Raw genomic sequence first — 20,843 nt, 5'->3', positions numbered from 1 at the left:
CTTGTAGGGCTCAAAACAGTTGACAGCCCACCGAAGCTTGGGAATCGTGACAACCTGTCTGGCTACAAGCCAGTCTTCCCTCTTAGCCCTGTACAAGACAGGGTAGAGAGAGTCAGGGTTTGTTGGATTAATAAAAGTAGAATCAGGAAAATGGACCTCCAGCATATGCTTGAGAGTCTCAGCCCCAGATTTAGTGTACACACCCTCCCGTAGCTTAATAGCATTAAGTCGATGTGTGCTGTCGTGCGCTAGAATCTTCATGACCCTAGCCGTGGCAGGGACATTGGAGATTTGCTCACAGAAGGTCCGCCAGGAGTCCTTCTTAGCAGCTCTAATGGCCCTGTTGTAGGCGTTAAGGGACTGCCTGTATCCAGCCCAGTCACCCGTGCGCTTGGCTTTGTTAAAGAGCCTGCGCGTGTATTTACGAAGCCGGCTGAGATCCGCGTTCCACCAAGGGACAAGCCTCGAGCGGTTGACGGTCTTAAGTGGGCAGTTCCGGTGGAACGACTCCATGATGGAGCACTGTAAATCACCAGCAGCCCGATCAAGATCCTTAGGTGAAGTAAGTTTAAGAGTGTGACCCCCTCCGTAGCGTAGGATTAGGTCTTCCCTATAGCCGGCCCAATTAGTCCGTTTTGGGTTGCGTATCTCCGTCCCCGCCGGGACAGAAGTAATCGCGACAGTAAAGCAGATGTGCCTATGATCCGACAGAGACGGTTCATTTGACACATGCCAGTTAGACACGGAAGACACGAGGTTTTCTGTGGCTAGCGTGAGGTCAATGACCTCCCTTCTATTAGAAGTAACAAAAGTAGGTTCATTGTTTTGATTAAGAATATAGAGTTTACAACCAACTAAATATTCTAGTAAATCATCACCCCTCTTGTTGCAGTCAGAGCTGCCCCACGTGATGTGATGAGCATTGGCATCGCAGCCAATGATTAGCTTGTCCCCTCTCTTTTCACATTGATTGACCAAATTGATCACCTCAATTGTCGGGAGAGAGTCCGCGTCGTGGGCAAAGTATGCGGAGGCAGCCGTGATAGTCAACTTGGCATGCCCAGTGGCCAGGACTAGATTCACGGCCGCCGTGTCCTGGGAAGTGTACAGCGGTAGAGAGATACAACAAAGATCCCTCCGAACCAAAATACACGCCCTAGGTCTAGCAGCAGTTTGGTCATAGAATAGTGACCCCGCCGCGTCAAGACCGAGGATTTTGCCATGGCAAATCCACGGTTCTTGTATGAGGGCCAGATCAAGACCCTCTATAGCAAACCTCCTGCAGAGTACCGCAGAGGCCGCCTTACTGTGGTGCAAGTTGATTTGAATTGCACGTAGCGTCCCCATGGTCCCTAAGAGAGGGGTTCAGAAGGGACCTAGCTACACCTCATCGGTCCCGAGAGGGCTAATGGCACCTCCCCCCCCGACAGGCGAGCTCCCAGTCCCAAGATCCTCCCCCTCACCAGGACCACTAGGACGCTCATCGGCTGAACCCCGAAGGGTCCCATCCGATTCTTCCAGTAGGGTGGACTCATCCATGGAAGAACAGACTTCCGAATGAGCCACCCCCCCCTCCCCCTCTGTGCCTAGAGCGACACCAGAGAGCTCCTCCGCGAGATCCCCCATCTCGCTAGTCCCACCCCCCGCCGCAGACTCGGCTACAGTGGTTTTAGTGGTTTCCGTGTTCTGAAGGAGTTTGAAGGAACCCTTGTCCACTCCAGTATAGCCCACGAAACCAGCATTCTTAATGGCTTCCAATGAGGAGCCATCAATTAGCAGTACCCAGTACCGTACGGCCCTGTCCACGTACGTCCGGATACATTTCCAGCGTTCAGTGGCAAAACCTGCATTAAGGACCTTTAGGCGCCGAAACAGCACCGCCGGCTCCTTGGTGATCTGGTCCTTGGTGCGGAACATTACCTTAAACGGCTTAGGGAGTTCGCTAGCTCTCATTACTGAGAGCACCGCATCCCCCACCACCGAGTAGGCTAAGTTGTCCTTCAACCATTGCCCAGTGAACGAATCCTCACAGGAGTATACTAGGGCCCCGGTCGTCAGGCTAAAGTTCGCAAGGCGCGGTAGAGGGCTCCCCGAAGGTATCCCATCCAGCGCCCTTAGAATCGCCTTCTGAATTGGGCCCACGTCTTCCTCCGTGATGACCGCCGTCGGATAGCCATACACTTTCTTAGTCATAATAGTTCGCTTTCAACCGAAGGATTTCATGTTATTTCATGACACTTTCAACCACTTTTTAGATTCATACGAACTAAATCAACCGCATTTCAGTCATTTGAAGGGGCTTTCTGTTACTTAAATGATTATAATATATTAGAAATCAAACTAGGTTTGCACTCCTTATCATGCTGATAAGAATGTAAACAAATAATGTAAGTGGAATAGTGTGGTCTTTATTAGACATTTAACGAAACTTAAACCTATTTTTTGGTGTTTTTTTCAATACTTACAATTGTACTTCAGTCATTTCATGAACGTTCAACTGCTTTTTTAGTTCCATTGAATGCGATTGGAACCACCTTTAAGTAGTTTGACAACACTTTGATCCTCTTATAGTCATATTAGTTCGCTTTCAATCGAGCGCTTTCATTTTACATCAGTTCGATCCGCATTTTAGTATATTAGCAACACTTTCGACCAGTTTTTCGTCATTCAACTTCATTATCTGTTTTATAATTGTCATTTATTAATAATATCAGATGTATTTAAGTCGAATAACGTTACTTTTACTATACAATTAGCGAAACATTAACCAATTTTTAGTGTTTTGCTGATACTTTTAATTGAACTATAGACATTTCATGTCACTTTCAACCGCTTTTTTTAGTTTCCTACGAGCAAAAATTAATCGGAATTCAGTAATTTGAAGAGTTTTCTGTTATGTAAATACCTATAAACATATTAGAAACCAAACTGCGATAATATCAAAACATACATTATATCGTATCTTCCTGAACATTAGAGGGTTTTGGCGCTCGCTTTCACTGAAAAAAGTGTAGGCTTAGTAGATAAGATAGAGGATTCTGGAGATAAGAATTTTACGATAAAGACGCATTTTAAAGGAAAGAAATTTTCAGTCAGGTTTTCATTAAAATAATGTATTTAACTTTAATTTTCACTTTTAATAACACTTAAAACAATATAAATATGAACCAAATATTTATGAATTATACTAAAATTATACAGAATATATTCAAAAATGTATATAAATTAATAGCAAGAGTTATGTTCGATGAGGGTCTATGTTGGTAAATCAACGTGTCCATGAGCAAGGGTCGTGATTCCATCTTCAAGTATGTAGCGCTTATCATCGCATGGGTTCAAGCATAGCTTGTTTTGCCGTATTGTGTAGAGATTATGCTTTGCACTGACGATGCGATTCATCTCTGCAGTGGTAATTTTCCGATTCAGGAGACAATCTCGGTAATCAGCGTGAAAAACGCTTTTCCTCACAACTCTTTTGCAGATGCCCTTGGCCGTCTTCTTCTCACCATTCGCAGACAGAATGGAGTACATCTTTGGCCGTAAGCCGCAGAACTCTTGGATAGGTAGACCGTTTAACTCATCTTTGAATTTCCCCAGACTCTTTTTATTCTCATTACTAAAAAGCGGATGGTCGGTGGGGTACCCCGAGAAATCGTAATGGTGTGCTTTTTGAGCCAAGTCCTTGTATAAATCATTCGTCTCGATGTAATACGTGAGACTGTCCGTATCGGTGAAAAGAAGTTTGGCTTTATCGTTGTACTGTGCTCGGATGGTGTCATAATGGAACCGGTACATCAGTAGCTTCGAGAGATCCAGGATGGTGAAGCCGGTATATATAGGTCGATTCAAGGTGATTGATTTTCTTATTGAGTGAATTCCCACCAAATCATTATGAAAAATGGTGAATTTTTCGAATGTTGGAGAGCTAGCTTTCTTAATAGCTAATTTGGGGTGTTGAACTAGGTCGAACTTGATTCGATTCCTCAAATTCTCCATCGTTTTACCGAAGACGGCGTTATTCATTAATTTAAAGAAATCCTTCTCGAAATCGTTGGCGGCCATCTTTCTTTTTTCTGTATTGAAGGCGATATACTCGGAGAGCCAAGTTCCCTGCTCGAAGGATAGAATTCGGTGAACTCGACTGATTTTCATCCCTTTCTCGACGTAATACCGCAGATTACGGTAATGAACGACGTAATTGGTTTTAGGGTGAAGATCCGGGATCAATTTCGGTAAGGAGTCTCTCAGCGGGATATTCAAATGCTCTAGCTGCTTCTTCGTATAATTCGACAACTCTGAGGTTACAACAGACCGCTTTTGTGGTGCCAGAGGTAAATCATTATGATCGTGATGTAATGATGCAGGGTATGTCAAGTCGACCTCGAGAATGTATCCGATTTTATCGTCATCTGGGTGTTTGAGTATATCCTCGATTGGGATGGAATTGCTCCATTGAAATTCCCTCATCGGCATGGGATCCATCATGACTGTACCGTATAGATTGTTACAATCTAAATATGTCAGGAAGGTCGTGGGTTTTTCTGGGTCATATGTATCGGGAAAGAGATTATTGTTGGCTGTCGCTAAACGGTGGGTAATCATGGAAACGCCGCCGCGAATCCCTCTCTCGATCATCAGATGCATATCCGGATCTAGCAGCAGATCTAACTCCACCCCCGTCATATAGAGGGCGCTTTCCCAAGCGAAACCCGGGCTCGTATATGAATGAGCACTATCTAATTTATAGTAGTTCATACAAATGTTCCGGAATGATTCGAAGACATCAGCCAGCTGAAGAGTATCGGCGGTGACGTAGAGATCGTGATACTCTCCCATATTTCGTATCCGGAAAGTTTCCCAGACCTTCTGGGCATGTTCGTAGTCATTGTCATTGATGGGTGTATCAGTTAAAATGTTGAAAAAGCTGTCCTTCGAGGGTAGTTGCTCTCGGTTGAATTGTTCTGTACTGTCCATGAGATCGTAGGGGTAGACTCCTTTTCTCAACAGTAGGGCGACCTCATCAGGGTTGTACACGGAATTTAAAATGGGAAACTTATCGGAGCCTCCTTTAGCCAGGTTCCCCACGAGGGTTTCCAGGGGTGCAGCTAAAAACCGAAACGAGTCGACGAAACGTAGATGTCCCAGCGAAAAGGAAATGTACGTCTCACTATTGCTCGGAATGCAATCGATTCTTTTATTTTTGATTAGTCCGATCTGCTGCATTAGAAGATGCCCATCGTAGCGGCTGAGGTTATGGAGAAAGACGGGAATATGATTCGGCGGTTTCAGTTTCAGGTTGCAGGTATTATGTGCCGCTCCACGATACATCCCCAAGTAGTGATCATGGTCCCTAACTTTCCAGTCCTTCGATGTGAAGGGTTTATCACATAGATAGCAGGTCGACGCTTCTCGGTGGGTCTTTTCCTCCTCACTTGATAGATTCAGCGGAAGTTTTTCGGCTATTTTACCCTGAATAGTTTTCGCCTCGACATCTAATTTATCGAAAAAGACTTTCGTGGCATCTTTTCCTCGATACGTAACCGGTTTACTGGCCTTGCCGCCGGGGCCGACCACCACATATGAAAAACCGCAAGAGATGTGATGGGCTAATGTTGTAGTTGATGACAGTGTCGAATCGGGCAGGCAGGTATCGACTTTAGGCATAATAGATTCAAAGTCGGCGTAAATAACGTATGGAACCCTCATACACCATCCGAACTTTGTGAATCTACAAATGGGGTTTTCAGTGGGCATTTCAATACGTTGAGGTCCGTGGACGTTGCAATCTTTCACGTGTTTGCTGTGGTTGTTTTTAGCGTTGGCACCGGAAAAACGGTGTAGACAATAGCGACAGTAGAATGTTGAACGACAATCTTTAGTCAAATCGCTTAAGAGCCGGCTTAAACTTCGAATCAGACAGTAATGTTGTTTCTTACCACAGGTTAGTAATAGGAGATCGATTTGTCTTTCCGCCTTTACTTTGTTTTCACTAACGTGGATAGGGAAAATTATTTTTTCCACGGCGAAGATGTTAATCGAGAGGTTATTCGCATTCTCAAATTTTTTCAGTTTGTTAGAATCATATTTAAAGGGGAAGGATATCCCTTCTAAATTCAGTTCCTCGGCGAATTCCGTATATTTATTAACACGTTCAGGGTGAATGTTAGTTGGATGTAATTGAGCTAAAATACAGTACAGAAAGCATCGGTCGTCGTCGTTTTTAATATTAATGACGGCTTTCTTGTCTGCAATCCATTGAGGTAATTCAATGTATGATCCTCCTTGCAGTGGAGAGTACGCGATAATGTTTAATTGTAGAAATTCGATTCGATCTAACACCCATCCAGATCCCTTATCTTCATATTCGGACATGGATTGCTCAATTTTTTGAATGCAGGTTGAGATCTGATCCCGAATAACATCAGAACTTAGTGTAGCGTAGGTGAATCCACGAAAATATGGTAGAGCTTCGACGACGGTGTCGATATTGGCCAGGGAGCGTGTATAGCGAGCACGAATAACAAGGTACCATTTCACTCCTTTCTTTGATTCACGTTTTTTCTCGATATACCCGTAAATAGCTTCGGTGTGACTGTTAATTAATCTTGATGCGTCTGTTTCCACCCCACTCGGGGTCGCACGGGCAGCGAAAACGGCATCGTCCAGTGCTTCAACCTCCTCCCACTCATCTCGAGGTTCTGGAAACGGTGATGGACGTTTAACAGGTGTAGCAGAATCGCCACCCGAATGGCGACGTTTCCTAGATTGGTTAGAGGTCGGTGGAGAATGGGTGAGGGTGTTGGGATCCGATTCGGCGGGTGTGAGCGGATTAGGTAGAGAGATACCTTGCGGGGTATCAGAGGTTCCAGGAGGTAGACCGTGCACTTTCTCGATGTGCTTATTTAAGTTGGTTTTCCGTGTAAATGATGCCGAACATTGAACACACGCGAACCTTATATTCTCATGGAGCGAACGTATGTGCTGCAGTAGACTTCTTTTAGCGGGAAACTTTGCGTCACATTTATCGCAATGAAACATTTTAAATTGGGTAAAAGTTTCTGATTTAACGAAACTCTAATCTCCTTAATGTATGTATGACTTGTCGATAGCTCGTGTCTTACGAAAATGATCTCTAACACCCTAATCAATCGCTTTACATACACCTCAAACATTTGATACTGATAATGATAAACTATAACTAGAACTAGAACTGGAGCAGGCTTCTCATTGGTTAATAGCTCTTAATCTTAAAAGATAAGGGGTATAAGGATGACTCATCATAAACCCCCCCCCAACCCCCCCAAAAATGGGTAAAGAAAATAGCGTGTGAATGGTAAATATTGGAATAATAGAATAGATATGGTCCGTCGGACACTTCTGATGTGGATCTATACTAGGGTGTTTGATTTACATATATTATGATTTCTGATATTTGTATATTGTTTTTTATTCCGGATGTTACATCTATCTGAATATGATTCGTCTATGTTAAGCATTTTAAAATTTCCCAATCGATATTCAACTACTGATAAAGGTGAAACTCGGAACTGAACCGATTAGATTTAGCATGATTTTGAATTTCTCGTCAAAAATCATACTGATAAGGGTGTAAACAAATAGTCTAGAATGATCTTAATATTCACCACTTTTCGAATAATTAAATAAATATGATTAAAACTAATTATTTTCCTCGATAGATGTATACAATAATATACGTTGCACTGCTATAAACCATACCGTTATACATTAAACTAAGCATTAACTATTATTCTAGTTTGAAGGTCGTGATGTAACTGCTTTTCACTGACCCCGAATAACATAGAATATAAGGTGAATGATTTCGTTATGGTTATAACAATTCTACGTCTTTGTGAAGGGGATGAAGGTTTGATAGATAAGATAAGAAATTTGAATGTAGGAAAGATAACAATTTTATGGAAAATATGTTTGCGATACCATCGATTGATTGTTGAAGTATAGGTGCTGCTGCAGCTAATGTTAAAGTATAGCAGCAGTTGATGCAGCTAATGTTAAGGTATAGCAGCAGGTGCTGCTAATGTTAAAAGTATAGCAGCAGGTTGTCCGAGAACATAGATTCTCCCCCTACTGGTAAGGGTCAGGGAAATACCTGGGAAAGTCAGGGAATTTCAAAAGAGGTCGGAGAAAGGTGAGGCAATTTCAAAATAGGTCAAAAAGGTCAGGGAAAAGTCAGGATATTTCAAAATAGGTCAAAAAAGTCAGGGAAAAGTCTGGAAATTGCAAGATTGGTCAAAAAGGTCAGGGAAAAATCAGGAAATTTCAAAATAGGTCAAAAAGGCCAGGAAAAAGTCAGTAAATTTCAAAATAGGTCAAAAAGGTCAGGGAAAAAGCCAAAAGGACAGGGAAAACTCTGGAAATTTCGAGATAAGTCAAAAAGGTCCGGGAAAAGTGTGGGAATTTTAAGAATTTCAACAGAGTCAGGGAATTTGATTAAAATACCCCGACCATAGTGATATTAAATCAATAAATGGGGTTTCCCCAATAGCATTTTAAAAAGTAATAATAAAATAACACACAATTTCTATCTAAACTTTTCTAATTTGGGCCGGCACTTGTTACATAAAAAGAAAAGAAAATAATACTATACACCATACACCCCAGCTGTTTAATAATACGCTTTATAAGCCACAATATCAGTTCCCCCCCCCCCTTTTGGCAGGGCTGGCAGTCGACGCGTCGCCTTGGCCTTTATCTATAAAGAACCCTAATAAGAAACGTCGGAAATGGAGGGCAATTCGTCTGTCGTCGCCTTCCTTACTTCCCTAAACTATAGCTTTCCTCGCGAGCGCAGTCTCTTCCCCGTACGGACCAAGGAAAGCAAGCATCCCCCCTCCCCCGCCCGTTTCCCCTTGACGGATCGATCGATAGGTTAGGTTTTCGGAGGAGGGGGGAGGCTATAGCTAGACTCCTCTTCAGAGAGGAGAGGAGAGGAGCGTCTCTCTCTGATATCGAAAGCAATTTGGACGCAGTTAGGTGTCATTTCAACCCCGTCAGACTCGAGGGTTGTTGCGGGTTTCTTTTCTTTTTTTGTATGCTGTGCTGTACTATAGGGTGCTGCGCCTCCTGGGTGTACCACCACCTTCTCCACAACTCTTCTCTCTCAGGGTTCATACCACTTTTGGAAAACAAATTTCCCTGAGATTTCCAGGTTTTTCCCCCCACATACTTCCCTGAATTTTCCAGAGTTACGATTACGAGCCTCCAAAGTTTAGTGTAACGCTATTCCTATGGAGGGGGTTGTTTCTTTACTTTTTGCTAAATTACTCGGCCCCTGTTTGTCGTAGCCCTAAGTTTTTAGTATGGTTGGATGGGGGACAAATTGGGCTATAACATACTCAAAGGACATCCCCGTATCTCTAGTAGAGCCAGAGTCACGAGCCTGCAAAGTATAGTCTAACGCTATTCCTATGGAGGGGGTTGTTTGTTTACGTTTTGCTAAATTACTTGGCCCCCGTTTGTCGTAGCCCTAAGTTTTTAGTATGGTTGGATTGGGGACAAGTTGGGCTATAACATACTCAAAGGACATCCCCGTATCTCTAGTAGAGCCAGAGTTACGAGCCTCCAAAGTATAGTGTAATGTTAATCCTACGGAGGGTATGTTCACGAACATATTGCTTAATTACTAGGCCCCTGTTTGACGCAAATTTCCATGATTTCCCTGAATTTTACTAAAAATACGAAATTTTCCTGAATTTTCCATGAGGTTTTTGTCAACTATTTATTTCCCTGATTTTTTCAGGTTTTCCAGGTTTGTATGAACCATGTCTCTACTATCTTCTCTGGTTTTCAATTTATTTTAGAGAAGGGTGCCACATTGGCGCTAATCTATGTCCCTATCTCTATTTCGATACTTTAGTTCTTCAACTTCTATCTAAATCTTCTTCTCCCCCTTTTCCTTCTCCTCCGACTCTCGCTTGCTCTTGGTCTTCCCCAGCATCCCCATCCCCAAATAGAAATGGATGGATTTAAGAAGAGTAAACTCTTTTGAATTGGAATGGAAAACCCTGTTCAAACGGTTTCTTTTTTATTTGAACTTCAACAAGGAAGGCATTGCTTTTAAAGGCTTGAAAGGGTCTTGTATTGATACCTATTTGTGGAATAGAATGTCGTAGTGGCGGGAAACTTTGGGGGTACCCAGGTCTTATCGCGTTTCAAAAGGGAGATCGAAATTCAGATTCTAAAGATAAGAGATAATTCAATGTGTCTATCCGCGGATTAATTTAGTTTTAATAAACAAATTATATTTCGTTCCCCATAACTTTGCGGTTCTTTGGTCACATGATATTAAAATACTTAATGATGGCAATTTTATCTGCACATGACTGAATCGGATAGAAGAACTACAAGCTTTTCAGTCTGTTGTATCGGTTGAATTGCACACGTCACAAATGACTTGCAACATTTATTTGCACACGTGAATTAACTAGCTGCATACTGCGTAGATTTGACCCAAAGTTCTGCAGATTCCCTGATTATTTTTGTTACCAGTTGATGGTCAATAGAGGTATAATTTTCTGCATCGTGCACTTTCAGGGTGACCTTTTTATAGGGTATAGATAAAATTCTCTGCACCGTTCACCTTCACTTTAAGACGCCATTAAGGCCCTAGGAGCTAGTATCTAGCTAGCTAACAAATGGAGAGTGAAAATTGCGCCATTTTGAGTCGACCCCATTACAAGGAGGGAGTTTTTTAAGCCTTAGGGAAGGAAGGGAGAGAGGGAGCTACTGCTGCAGTCTACGGAACTTTGGAAGGGCCCTTAATTGAAGATTAAAGCCTGGAATTGATAGCTAGTAGAGGTTTTTTTCTTTTTTTTCTTTTGGTTCACTTTGGCTTTCTTCATCGAGTGAATTGTTAGGTAATGCAGTGGACTCCCCGCTGTGATGGATTTAGGGAATTTAAGAATGTTATATACCTGACTGCCCGCTTCACGGTATCTTAACGAAAGTGCAAGTTTGTGTGGGTTGAACGAAACACGCACGAAGTTTGTGATTTTTAAAAATTTTCTTTAACTATATTTTATCTACGTATTAAGTTGGAAACTGTTTAAATATCAGTTTAAATGCTGCAGCTGCCATAGTAGAAGTCGTGATGCAGACAGATTTTGAAATAAGAATGCTGAATATATACGAGAAATTCCATTCATTTTCACCATCACCAAGAAGTGATATCTAGGTTATTAGGGAGAAGGTATAAATTCGCGGCCACATTTCCAGCTCTTTATCTCCAGTCCAAACGTATAGAGCTATTTCAGAGGGGGTAATGGCTACGTCACCAATGCTATTTGCCCATAGAGAAAACCCTCATAAAATGTCCGCCCTACACTCAAAGGCAGGCCCAATTTTCGTAGCAGACGAAATTTTTCCCTCACTGAAATAGCTCTATAGTAGGTCCGGAGTTAATCCCCACCTCTAAATTACAACCAGCCAGCATCTCATTGGTTCTTGAAAACTCGCGTCAGCGCGACGCGAATGACGAAAATTACAGTCATATTTTCCGACTGAGGAGAGGGGACGAAATAGCCCGGCCTCCTTTTACGTTCCCCCTTGTATTTTGAAAGTGGGACTGGGACTATGGTCTGCGCGAATACTTAGGCATCTTATACCTTCTCCCTAATAAACTAGATATCACTTCTTGATAAAATATTACAAGCTATCATCGCGTTTAACTTCAAAATACGTCGTTTTGAAACATATTTAATAATTCCGAGTACACTTATTCATAAATATAACTAAAATATTATACTTCTGATAAAACATTTCCTCTTTATCATTGCCCTAACTTTAAACTTACCTTACCTTACACCATAAAAAGCGAGAAGAAAATTACTTCCGGTTAAGTTAGTAAACGGGCGTATGTCACGATTTCACCTCGGTAACCCAACCCCTCAAAATATATAAAAAAAATCCCCCCCCCTCTCTGTAAGGAACAAGTGTATCAAATTTAGAAAACATTAACAAAATGAAATGGCTTTTAAATCTCCTTTTTTGCGTTGTCACGTCGGGATCGGGGATAACGATTCGGCACCAAGTTCAAATTCCGCCCTAATCTATATTAGTTTTAAAGGCAGGGAGGTGCCCTTACCCTGTTAGGGGGTACCCCATTTTTTGAACAATCTCGAGTCTATACACCACGGGATGAATTCGTTCGTTCGTTCGTTGCTAGGTTTTTCCCTGATTGTATGTATGAATGGCAGGGAGAGATTTTTTTATTCTACCCTCCTCTATTACTCTTATTATACTTTGGGGCCCACTCTCTCTCTCTATCTCTCTGTTGAGTTTGGATGGCTTTTATGTAAGTTACTGAAGTTCATTTGTGTTCAATGTGAGCGTGCAATGAGGGTAAAGGCTACTAGATGGCTTGGTTGCAGACCTGTTCAAGTTTTACAGGTTTATAATAAGATTACACTGCTATTTTTATCAGGTTTTTTTTTGTAGGCCAAAATAGGGCATCCGGGCCACTGTTTCGAGTTAAGATTGGTCAAAGTATTTTACAGATGAACCCGTTAAATTTAATTAAAAAACTGATTAAGACAATTATTTCTCATTTTAATTAAAACACTCCATCAAATCTTAACTCGAAAACAGTGTCCCTCGTGGTAATCAAAATGGAGATAGAAGTTATTACATTTTCTATGGTCAAAATCGATTTCCCAAGGAACATCCCCTTTAATCTATTTATCAGACGTATCAGAAACACCCTGTATATTCAAACTTCTAGACAACCAATTTGTAAATTAATTATTTCATTCCAATTTCAATCAAAATACCAAATTTCTATTTGTATAATCATTTTCCCACGCTCCTAAAACCCCCCTCGTAACCTTTCACGTAATGACTTTTCCACGTGTTACAAAACCATATACTTTAAAAAATAAAAATCGTGCTAAAGAGGACGGCGAAACTCATTTTGAAGTAGCTACCATTATAACTTATAGTTCATACCAAGATGAAAATGCATCTGATAATTCAATAAGTCTTTACCCCCTCTAATAGCGTACACCTACGTTAAATCTACGTTCTAACCTCAGTACAGTATTGAATTCTCAAATTGAAACAACATAAACTTATTTTCAACCTAAATCTACACCAAGGGCCAACCCTCGAAAGCTGAAAGCGTGCATTTTAAAGTATATATTACCCCTGCCTATTTATATGGTACGCTTTAATAATGAAAAAGAGAAAGAAGGAAAGGGACTTACCCGTAGCCGTATTCCAAAGAGAGGCTGATGTTTTCATCAGGATCGTAGATGACTCTTTGCTCTACGCATTCTCCCCGATCCTCCGGTGACGTCAGACGACCTGTATATTGGTGGGGAGGAAGAGAAAGAGAGAATCTTTTGTTAGTATTGAATAACCCAAACATAATGTTAGGTGGATACCACTATATTTTTTTAATGGGTGATACCGTCTATGCTATGTACACCCATGATTTGGGGTTGGGGTGTTTTTTTTTTTTTTTTTTTTGGGTGAGTATTGTTACGTTTTTCAATGGAGTTGTCTGCAGGAGGGGAAGTGTGTCGGAATTACATGTTGCGAGGTGTGGTTCACTCTCACCTGCGAAATTTCCGACCGACTTCTAAAGCCTTTTTTGTTATTTAAATGTGTTTGAAAAAAAGGTATTTTTTTTATTGTTTTTTGTCTTCATGAGTGATGGGAGATGCTTTATACTAAGTATATTTATCAGCGCATGTTCAATTTCCGACTAAAATCCTTGCCCCTCTAATCCTTTTCTAGTTTCCTCTAACAATTAAGAGTAAGACATAGAAAGAGAAATGATTTCACTAGTTAAATGTCATTTATTAATGAGTGACAAAGTTATCTGTCCTTTTTCGTTTAAATTCCTATAACAAGCGCCACGTGCCCCTTCGCTTCCCCGCGTCAAGCTGCTGTAAAAAAAATTGAACCAAATCCAGGGAATCACAATTTTAACGAGAACAGACGTCACTAACGCTGCTCCGCTCATCTCGATCCACCCCCCTAACAAAAAAAAAAAAAATATCGCGTGGGATGGTGACGTTGGTGCATGGGTGTAGTTAGTTGGTGGAGTCTAAGGTCCCTTCAGACTATAGTCTAAAATGTTACGTTCTTGCACGTCGGTGAAGTCGCTTTGCTCGTTTAATAATCACGTGACAACTGGCTAAATAAAAGATTCGCGGGTTTAGTTTTTGAAAATTTTTGCAGTTTCGTCGGGTTGTGTCGAGATGGCACCACAGTCGTTAACTCCATTTTCTTTAGCCATAGCTCACTCACTCCATCATTCCTTACTGACGCGTGATCAAGTGAGCTACGCTTAGCAGACGATATATGAAAAGTTTTAGAATTCTTGGCGTGCACGGGTACTTTTGTCATTTTGGATAAGCAACTATTTTAGTATTCAATAGACTTGGGTTTAAAAATCACCATATATGCGACTAGTTTTAAATCGTCTCCTCTGACGTCTGAACAGCTAAATGAACGTACCGACGCGACCGAATCGAAATTTACGAGGCGAGCGACGGGAACTTTTAACTTTGGTCTGAGTGGGCCTTAATTTTAAGATAGAAAAAAGCCAACGTTCCGAAGTCCGTGTCGCCGCATTCATTAAGACCGCACGGATGAATCCCTTAACTAGAACAGCACCCCTGCCCTAGCTGACTCGATCTCGTCTGAGTTTTGACTTTTAAAACGAAATCGGCGTGGCGGAATAATTAGAAATCTTATACCACCATTAAGGGCTACGTAAAAATTCTTTTTTTGAAATTTGAATTTTGAGTTATAGTCCGTTAGCACATTGAGTAACGATTCAGGGCTAGTTGAAATTAGAATTTATTTACGAATCCAACCAACTTGGATAAACAAAATCTTGTTTTTAATTCACTTAGAAGGTCCAGGACCTCATTTGGTGTTATTTTATAAGCTCGTCATAGCGCCATGGAGCCACCACCACTTTTCTTCATTTGTTATGCCGATTAAAGTCTAGACGTTTGTAATTATTTAACTGTTTTCTTTTTCTGTTCATATTTTTCTCTCTTTAATGAAACTATTAGAATTGCAAGCACGATTAATTGACAGCTATTAAATGAGACGCGTATGACTAGTAATGAAAACATACTCCATGGTTTGGCCGAGGTGCTAATCACTGTCAAATTCCCTTTACACAGATCACGCGTAATAATTTTTAACATGGGCAAGGGCAGGGGTTTTAAAGATTACCATGCACTTTAGTACAGCCGTGGGCGTGTACACAGCGATTACGCTGAGTGAGCGGCCCCTCGGGTTTGGCTATTTAGTTAATGGAATTTCTTTTCGTGATTGGATTTAAAATCAGAATGTGTCGTGTTTGTGGGAATTTTGAGCAATTTTACCATGAGTATAGAAACTACCATTTAAGGCATTTATTGCAGTTAATAGAGCGTACGAAATAGACCATTTCATTAATTCCAGAAGAGAAGAAAACTTTACAGGGGCGGGGAGATCGTTTATCTTCTTGGGTTATTGCCCTCGCGCTATGAAGCACCGCTAGAGGCAGCACGAGACGGCAAGCCTTCCTCTACGTGTAGTGAACTCGGGTGAACTCCGCCTGGCGTTGCTTCTTGGTACGAGGCAAATAACCTAGCCTCCCCCTACCTGTGTGTTGGTTTCTTTACAAGTAATTAATGAAATGGTCTCTTTTCTCGAATTTGCCTCGGCACCTTCTAGATCCATCTTTATAATGAACTGCAATTTGGGAATGAATATTTTGCAATTTTTTGGGGTTGTTACTAAAGAAAGTTCTCCCATTTAGCCAGCCTTTAGGCATTATTCGGGTGGCGTGAAATAAGAGTTCAACTTTAAACCACCATGCACCTAACTAAAGTGTAAATACCTGGGTGGTCTCTTAATAAAATTTCCGCGGTTTCTTGGGTTTCTAATCCCAAAATACTTGAGCGTCTCCCCTCTCTCTCTCTCTCTCTCTCTCTTTCTCCAAGCTCTTCATTAAAAGCGAAAATTTCTCTGATGATACCGTAATTTATAGCGTAAAGGCTGTTCAACTTGATCCAATCCAACAGCTCTCTTTTATAACGAGACAGCATTTTAGTCGCGGTTTGTATGTACTGAGCGTCATAAATCTTCCCCAAATTAGAACTAGAATTCCCCGTTCTCTTCCATTCCAACCTTGTGTGACAACCTCCCAACATCCTCTAAAAACCACCACCCAATGTGACAAAAAAATAAGCGCGTTTAATCAATTGACAAACGGGTGACGTCAGGTGTTAACTCTCATGTTTTATAGCGGAGGGACACGCGAGAAGAACGCGGTATCCAAGTTGATGGCCGCACCGCGAGCCAAATTCTCCTTGTGCCTGGATGTATAGATTTAACCATGGCCCAAATGAAACTAAATTAAACCGAAGAAATTAAATTTTCGGGTAATATTTAGTTAGGGTAGGGTAGATTAGATAATCGAGGACACTTATTTCTACAGCGTGTAACGGACGGTACCAAATGCAAACTTGTAGAAATGGCAGAAAGTGGTTCTGTGGTATGGAGAGCTCCGGTGACGTAGGAGAGTCACAGTGGAAAAAGATAACGAAGTATTAAAGTAGAGAGAGCTCTGATTGGTTGATCATAAAAGCTAGGATAGAGCGTGAAATTTAGAGTTGTAAATATCATACTGGGCACTATGGAATGATTACATCTATTCCAGAGAGTTATCTGTTACTGTCCTCTATTACCTTAGCCACTCTTTAGTGTCCTAATTGCTCTGATTGGTTGATCATAAAAGCTAGGAGACAGTGCGAGATCTAGAGTTGTAAATATCATACTGGGCACTATGGAGTGATTGCATCCAGCCTAGAGACTATCTGTTATGTCCTCTAATACTTAGCCACTCTTTACTGTCCTAATTGGAGTAGTAACGTCATTTTTGCTTCATGATTTTGAGAAGCGGGACTTGTATACATTGTAGTCACCCATACTATGTACATTATTACTTAATAACTTTGGTTTAATACTTGTACAGCCAGTGACAGTCCAGTGAAACCAGTGGGTGTAAAAAAGAGATACGGACTAAGAGATAGAGATACCCTCTCCGTCGACCCCCGGCGGTACGGACGTAGGGTCACGTGGACAACCGGGTTATAGGGGGCGCTTCAATGACTGAGAAGGAAGGATATTCGGTATCGACGGCGTAACCGACGTTTCAGCACGTGCGAAAATTTAAGGGGACGAGACCAGCCATTTCCGGGGTAAGCATTGCACTCGTCGTGCGTTCGGAAAGGCTTTCTTTTTCCGGGCGTCGTCGTCCCCCGCAAGAGGCTAAGTTCTTTTTCGCGAATGTGAAACCACAGAGGCCGCAACCCCCTACACTATTCCCCCCACCCTGGTGGCAACGGTTCTCCTTCCTAAACCGTTCCCGGGGTTCGCTCCCTTTTCGAGTCCCTCAAGAGTAAAGTAACAATCTCGGCCTCACCAGCAACCGTTTACATTTTATATCTCCATCTACTATCTCGGCTCCCAAAGTTACTCTATCTATACTAATTTTCTGGGGATATTGTTATGGTTCGTTCGCTTGCCAGGGGAGTGCCATTGGAAGGTTACCATGTTGGGAAGATCTGGGCGCATCTCTGTATTGGATTGTTTAAAAGAGAAAATAGTCCTGGAATAGATGGTACCTAGGGTACAATGTTTTTGTTAAAAGCAAAAGCGGTCTCCATCCATTTCCGGTTACGACAGTGTCAGAACTATAACTCGACTAATCAGAGACAGTCGCAAACGAAAGGAGTTGTAGTTAAAAAGCCCCTAAAATACGTGCAATGCAGGACCATCTATTCCCAGTACTAATTTCTCTGGTTTAACCTATTTAGAGATAACTCGGAGTACTAACTAACGAACTAGTCTCGTTTGAAGATTGGTTAGAGCCTCAACTGTGGCGCAACGATGTCCACTATCCAGGGAAAATAATGTACGTAGGGGCAAAATAATTTATAAGATCGAGACCCTCTGTGTTCCTTTATCGCGTCCTATGTCCTCCGTGTTCCTCTACAGAGGACATTGTCCCTTAATCGCGTCCAAGATCCTCCGTGTTCCTCTTCGAAGGACGTTGTCCCTTAATAGCGTCCAATGTCCCCCATGTTCCTCTACGAAGGACATTGTCCCTTAATCTCGTCCAATGCCCTCCCGTGTTCCTCTACGAAGGACATTGTCCCTTAATCTCGTCCAATGCCCTCCCGTGTTCCTCTACGAAGGACATTCTCTCTTAATCGCGTCCAATGGTAAACAATACCATTTTTGTAAAAATTCGCGTCAAATAATGGCCTTCTATGGTTTTACCAGGACAGCGGAAGATTACGTCGTACGCGCTGTACTTTACACTTGAAATAGACCGGGAATGATATGGGGGGAAAACCTTTTTGCGCTAGATGGCTCCCATCGGATATCTCGGTAAAAGGACCCGCCCGGGTGGTGGTACTTTGGTTTTACGTTACGATGGGAATATTTTGGTAAATCGAGTTGCACGGAGGGGAGAGTGAGAGTCTGAGTGCTTCCCCCTCTTCTCTCCCCCGGCCTGGACTTTAGGGTTATGGATCATGGTATGTTAGAGCGGGACTGCAGGGAGGCTACACTACACCGTGCGTGTATACATGGACATGGATCTAGTGACAGTCTTTGCAGTGTGTTTCTAACGTGGGATCTAATGAACGGGAAAGTTATTGAAGGGAAAATGTAGGCCTACTTAGAGGCTAGTCTCTCTAAGCCTTTGCGTCGTAATGTTGTTAGAGATGATTAAGGAATACGTATTATCATCAGTTTATAAGATATGTTCCGTAAGTTCGACACTACCTATACTTAGTAATGCTACTGAGAGACTTACAGCTCGAGATAACTAGTTCGAGAACGACGGAAGCGAGAATTGAAGTCCTACACTCGGTGGTTAATTTTCCATGCAGGACTTCCATCTAGCTCCTATTTAGTCTGTACTAAGCCTTCTACAGCGCCATACCAGAAACTATGACCTACATCGCTTCATGACAAGCTCTGAGTAACCAGTGACAAACTTATGGAAGATATCTTATGAACTTATCATGGTATTAGTTAAGAGGCCAGAGCGTTAGGCTTACCAGCGTCCGGGTGTTTTTCGTAAAATTCTCTACGTCTTCTCATTTCGTCAATGAAGGCCTTTGGTACCAGTTTGTAGACGATGTCTTGTAAAGTTTTGTCAGATCTGTTAAGGATAGAAATGTTCTTTATTAACTTAAATTATAAATACAGAATATGTTAGAAGATTAATTGATTCCACCAACAATAATTATTAATTAAACAACTAAGACATAAATTTTGTTTGTTCGCTTGACCAATCATTTTCAGTCTTACAAATTGGAAATCGGAAAAGTATAAATATAATTTAATCCTTCAGTTCAATATGAAACAAAGTATTTTCGAGTATATAATATATAGCGCAGAAGGATTAATTACGAGAAAGCCTACCTTAATGAGGCGCGGGCGGAATTAAGTCGCTTCCGCTAGCTAATACTTGCTAATTAAATGCCGCACTCACTCACTCCCTAGAGAATTTCCGAGAATTTTCAGGGATTATTTTTAATTTGAAAAGAGCGGAGCGGTAAAGGGGAAATTTGAGGAAACCTCGTCTTCGTGGGTGGTATTGACATTTTTGACTTGAAAAATAATCTTAAATAGTTAGTCTCTCTCTCTTTGAATTCAATGCGGTATTATATGCCGGAAAAACCTTGGAGCTGAACCGTTAAAGTTACGCTTTAATTAGATGTAGGCTGAACGTGACAACAACCGTGTTTGTGTTCTGTAGTATACGAAGGAGGAGGGAATTCAGCCAAACCCCTTTATTTATTTACTAAACCAGTAATTATCATGTCATTTTATAAACGTATGTCAAGAATTATTTTTAGACGATGATTACGGTATTTTCAAAGTAAAGGGTTATCCAAAACCTGCTGTATCTAAACCATTTCGAAGTTTTAAAATGAGTTTGTTTTAATTTTAAGCAACTAACCGCAAAATCTGACGTATAAACCCGAAACCTTTAGTACTTTAATTTAGTTAACTTTATTTGAGCGTATGATTTTTTTTCGCGCCAATATTTAGAAAAGCACGTGCGATTTATTTTATTTATCTTTTTTTTTTCGCGCCAAAATTGAAAAGCACGTGTGATTTTTTTTTCGCGCCAAAATTAAAAAGCACGTGCATTTTTTCGCGCTAAAATTGAAAAACACGTGCCTTTTTTGCGCCAAAATTGAAAAACACGTGCTTTTTTTTCGCGCCAATATTAAGAAAAGCACGTGTGATTTTATTTTTTTCGTGCCATAATTTAAAAGCACGTGCTATTACTCTCGCGCCAAATTGCTATCAAATACAAAACTAACCGATAAACACGTTCCGCAATCTTTTATTTTAATTCACAAGAACTTGTAGAATTTAGAATGAGTCGCGCATTGCCGTTTCCACCCAAATCAAACTGTAAAATAATCCTCCTACGGTGTGGTATTTTTAACCTAACATAATAATTAAAACAACACGCGTATCTTTGACTAACCCTAACGCTTAATTGATTCAATAACCCTAAGGGGAACATACCATTTTAAAAATGAATAATATTAAAATAGATTCAAGGCAAGGCTGGAGAAACTGTTTGGAGGCTGCACAACGCGAGACCGCGACCTCGGCGAGAGAAGTTTTACCTGAATCCCGTATCGTCGTAATTGCATTACGTTTTAGTGTGTGTATGTCAGTACTATGGCGTGATAAAATTATTCGGTCTATTTGACCTTGGGTACTACGAGGTTCGCGTTCGTAAAACATTCTCTCGCCAG

The 20,843-nt window shown here is 41.4% G+C and overlaps 2 protein-coding genes across 2 annotated transcripts in view; one reads left to right on the top strand and one right to left on the bottom strand.

The window, feature by feature from the left end:
- The window catches only part of LOC149702613 (bone morphogenetic protein 8B-like), a 265,732-nt gene that overhangs the window by 13,341 nt on the left and 231,548 nt on the right, over positions 1-20,843 (top strand). The gene's annotated exons all lie outside the window — the stretch shown is intronic.
- Positions 1-20,843, bottom strand: part of LOC149702621 (uncharacterized) — a 133,045-nt gene that overhangs the window by 15,453 nt on the left and 96,749 nt on the right. Inside the window, exons 5-6 of the mRNA XM_089867136.1 lie at positions 19,119-19,222; positions 13,239-13,338 (exon numbers count right to left, since the gene is read on the bottom strand). Coding sequence (XP_089723262.1) covers positions 13,239-13,338; positions 19,119-19,222 — 204 coding nt within the window. The remainder of the gene's footprint in view (positions 1-13,238; positions 13,339-19,118; positions 19,223-20,843) is intronic.

The sequence above is a fragment of the Phalangium opilio genome, unplaced genomic scaffold (assembly GCF_054372755.1).
Source record: "Phalangium opilio isolate 3A_F unplaced genomic scaffold, DU_Popi_V2 ptg000017l_1, whole genome shotgun sequence".
Classification (NCBI taxonomy): domain Eukaryota; kingdom Metazoa; phylum Arthropoda; class Arachnida; order Opiliones; family Phalangiidae; genus Phalangium; species Phalangium opilio.
This window is presented reverse-complemented; position numbering and strand designations above follow the sequence as displayed.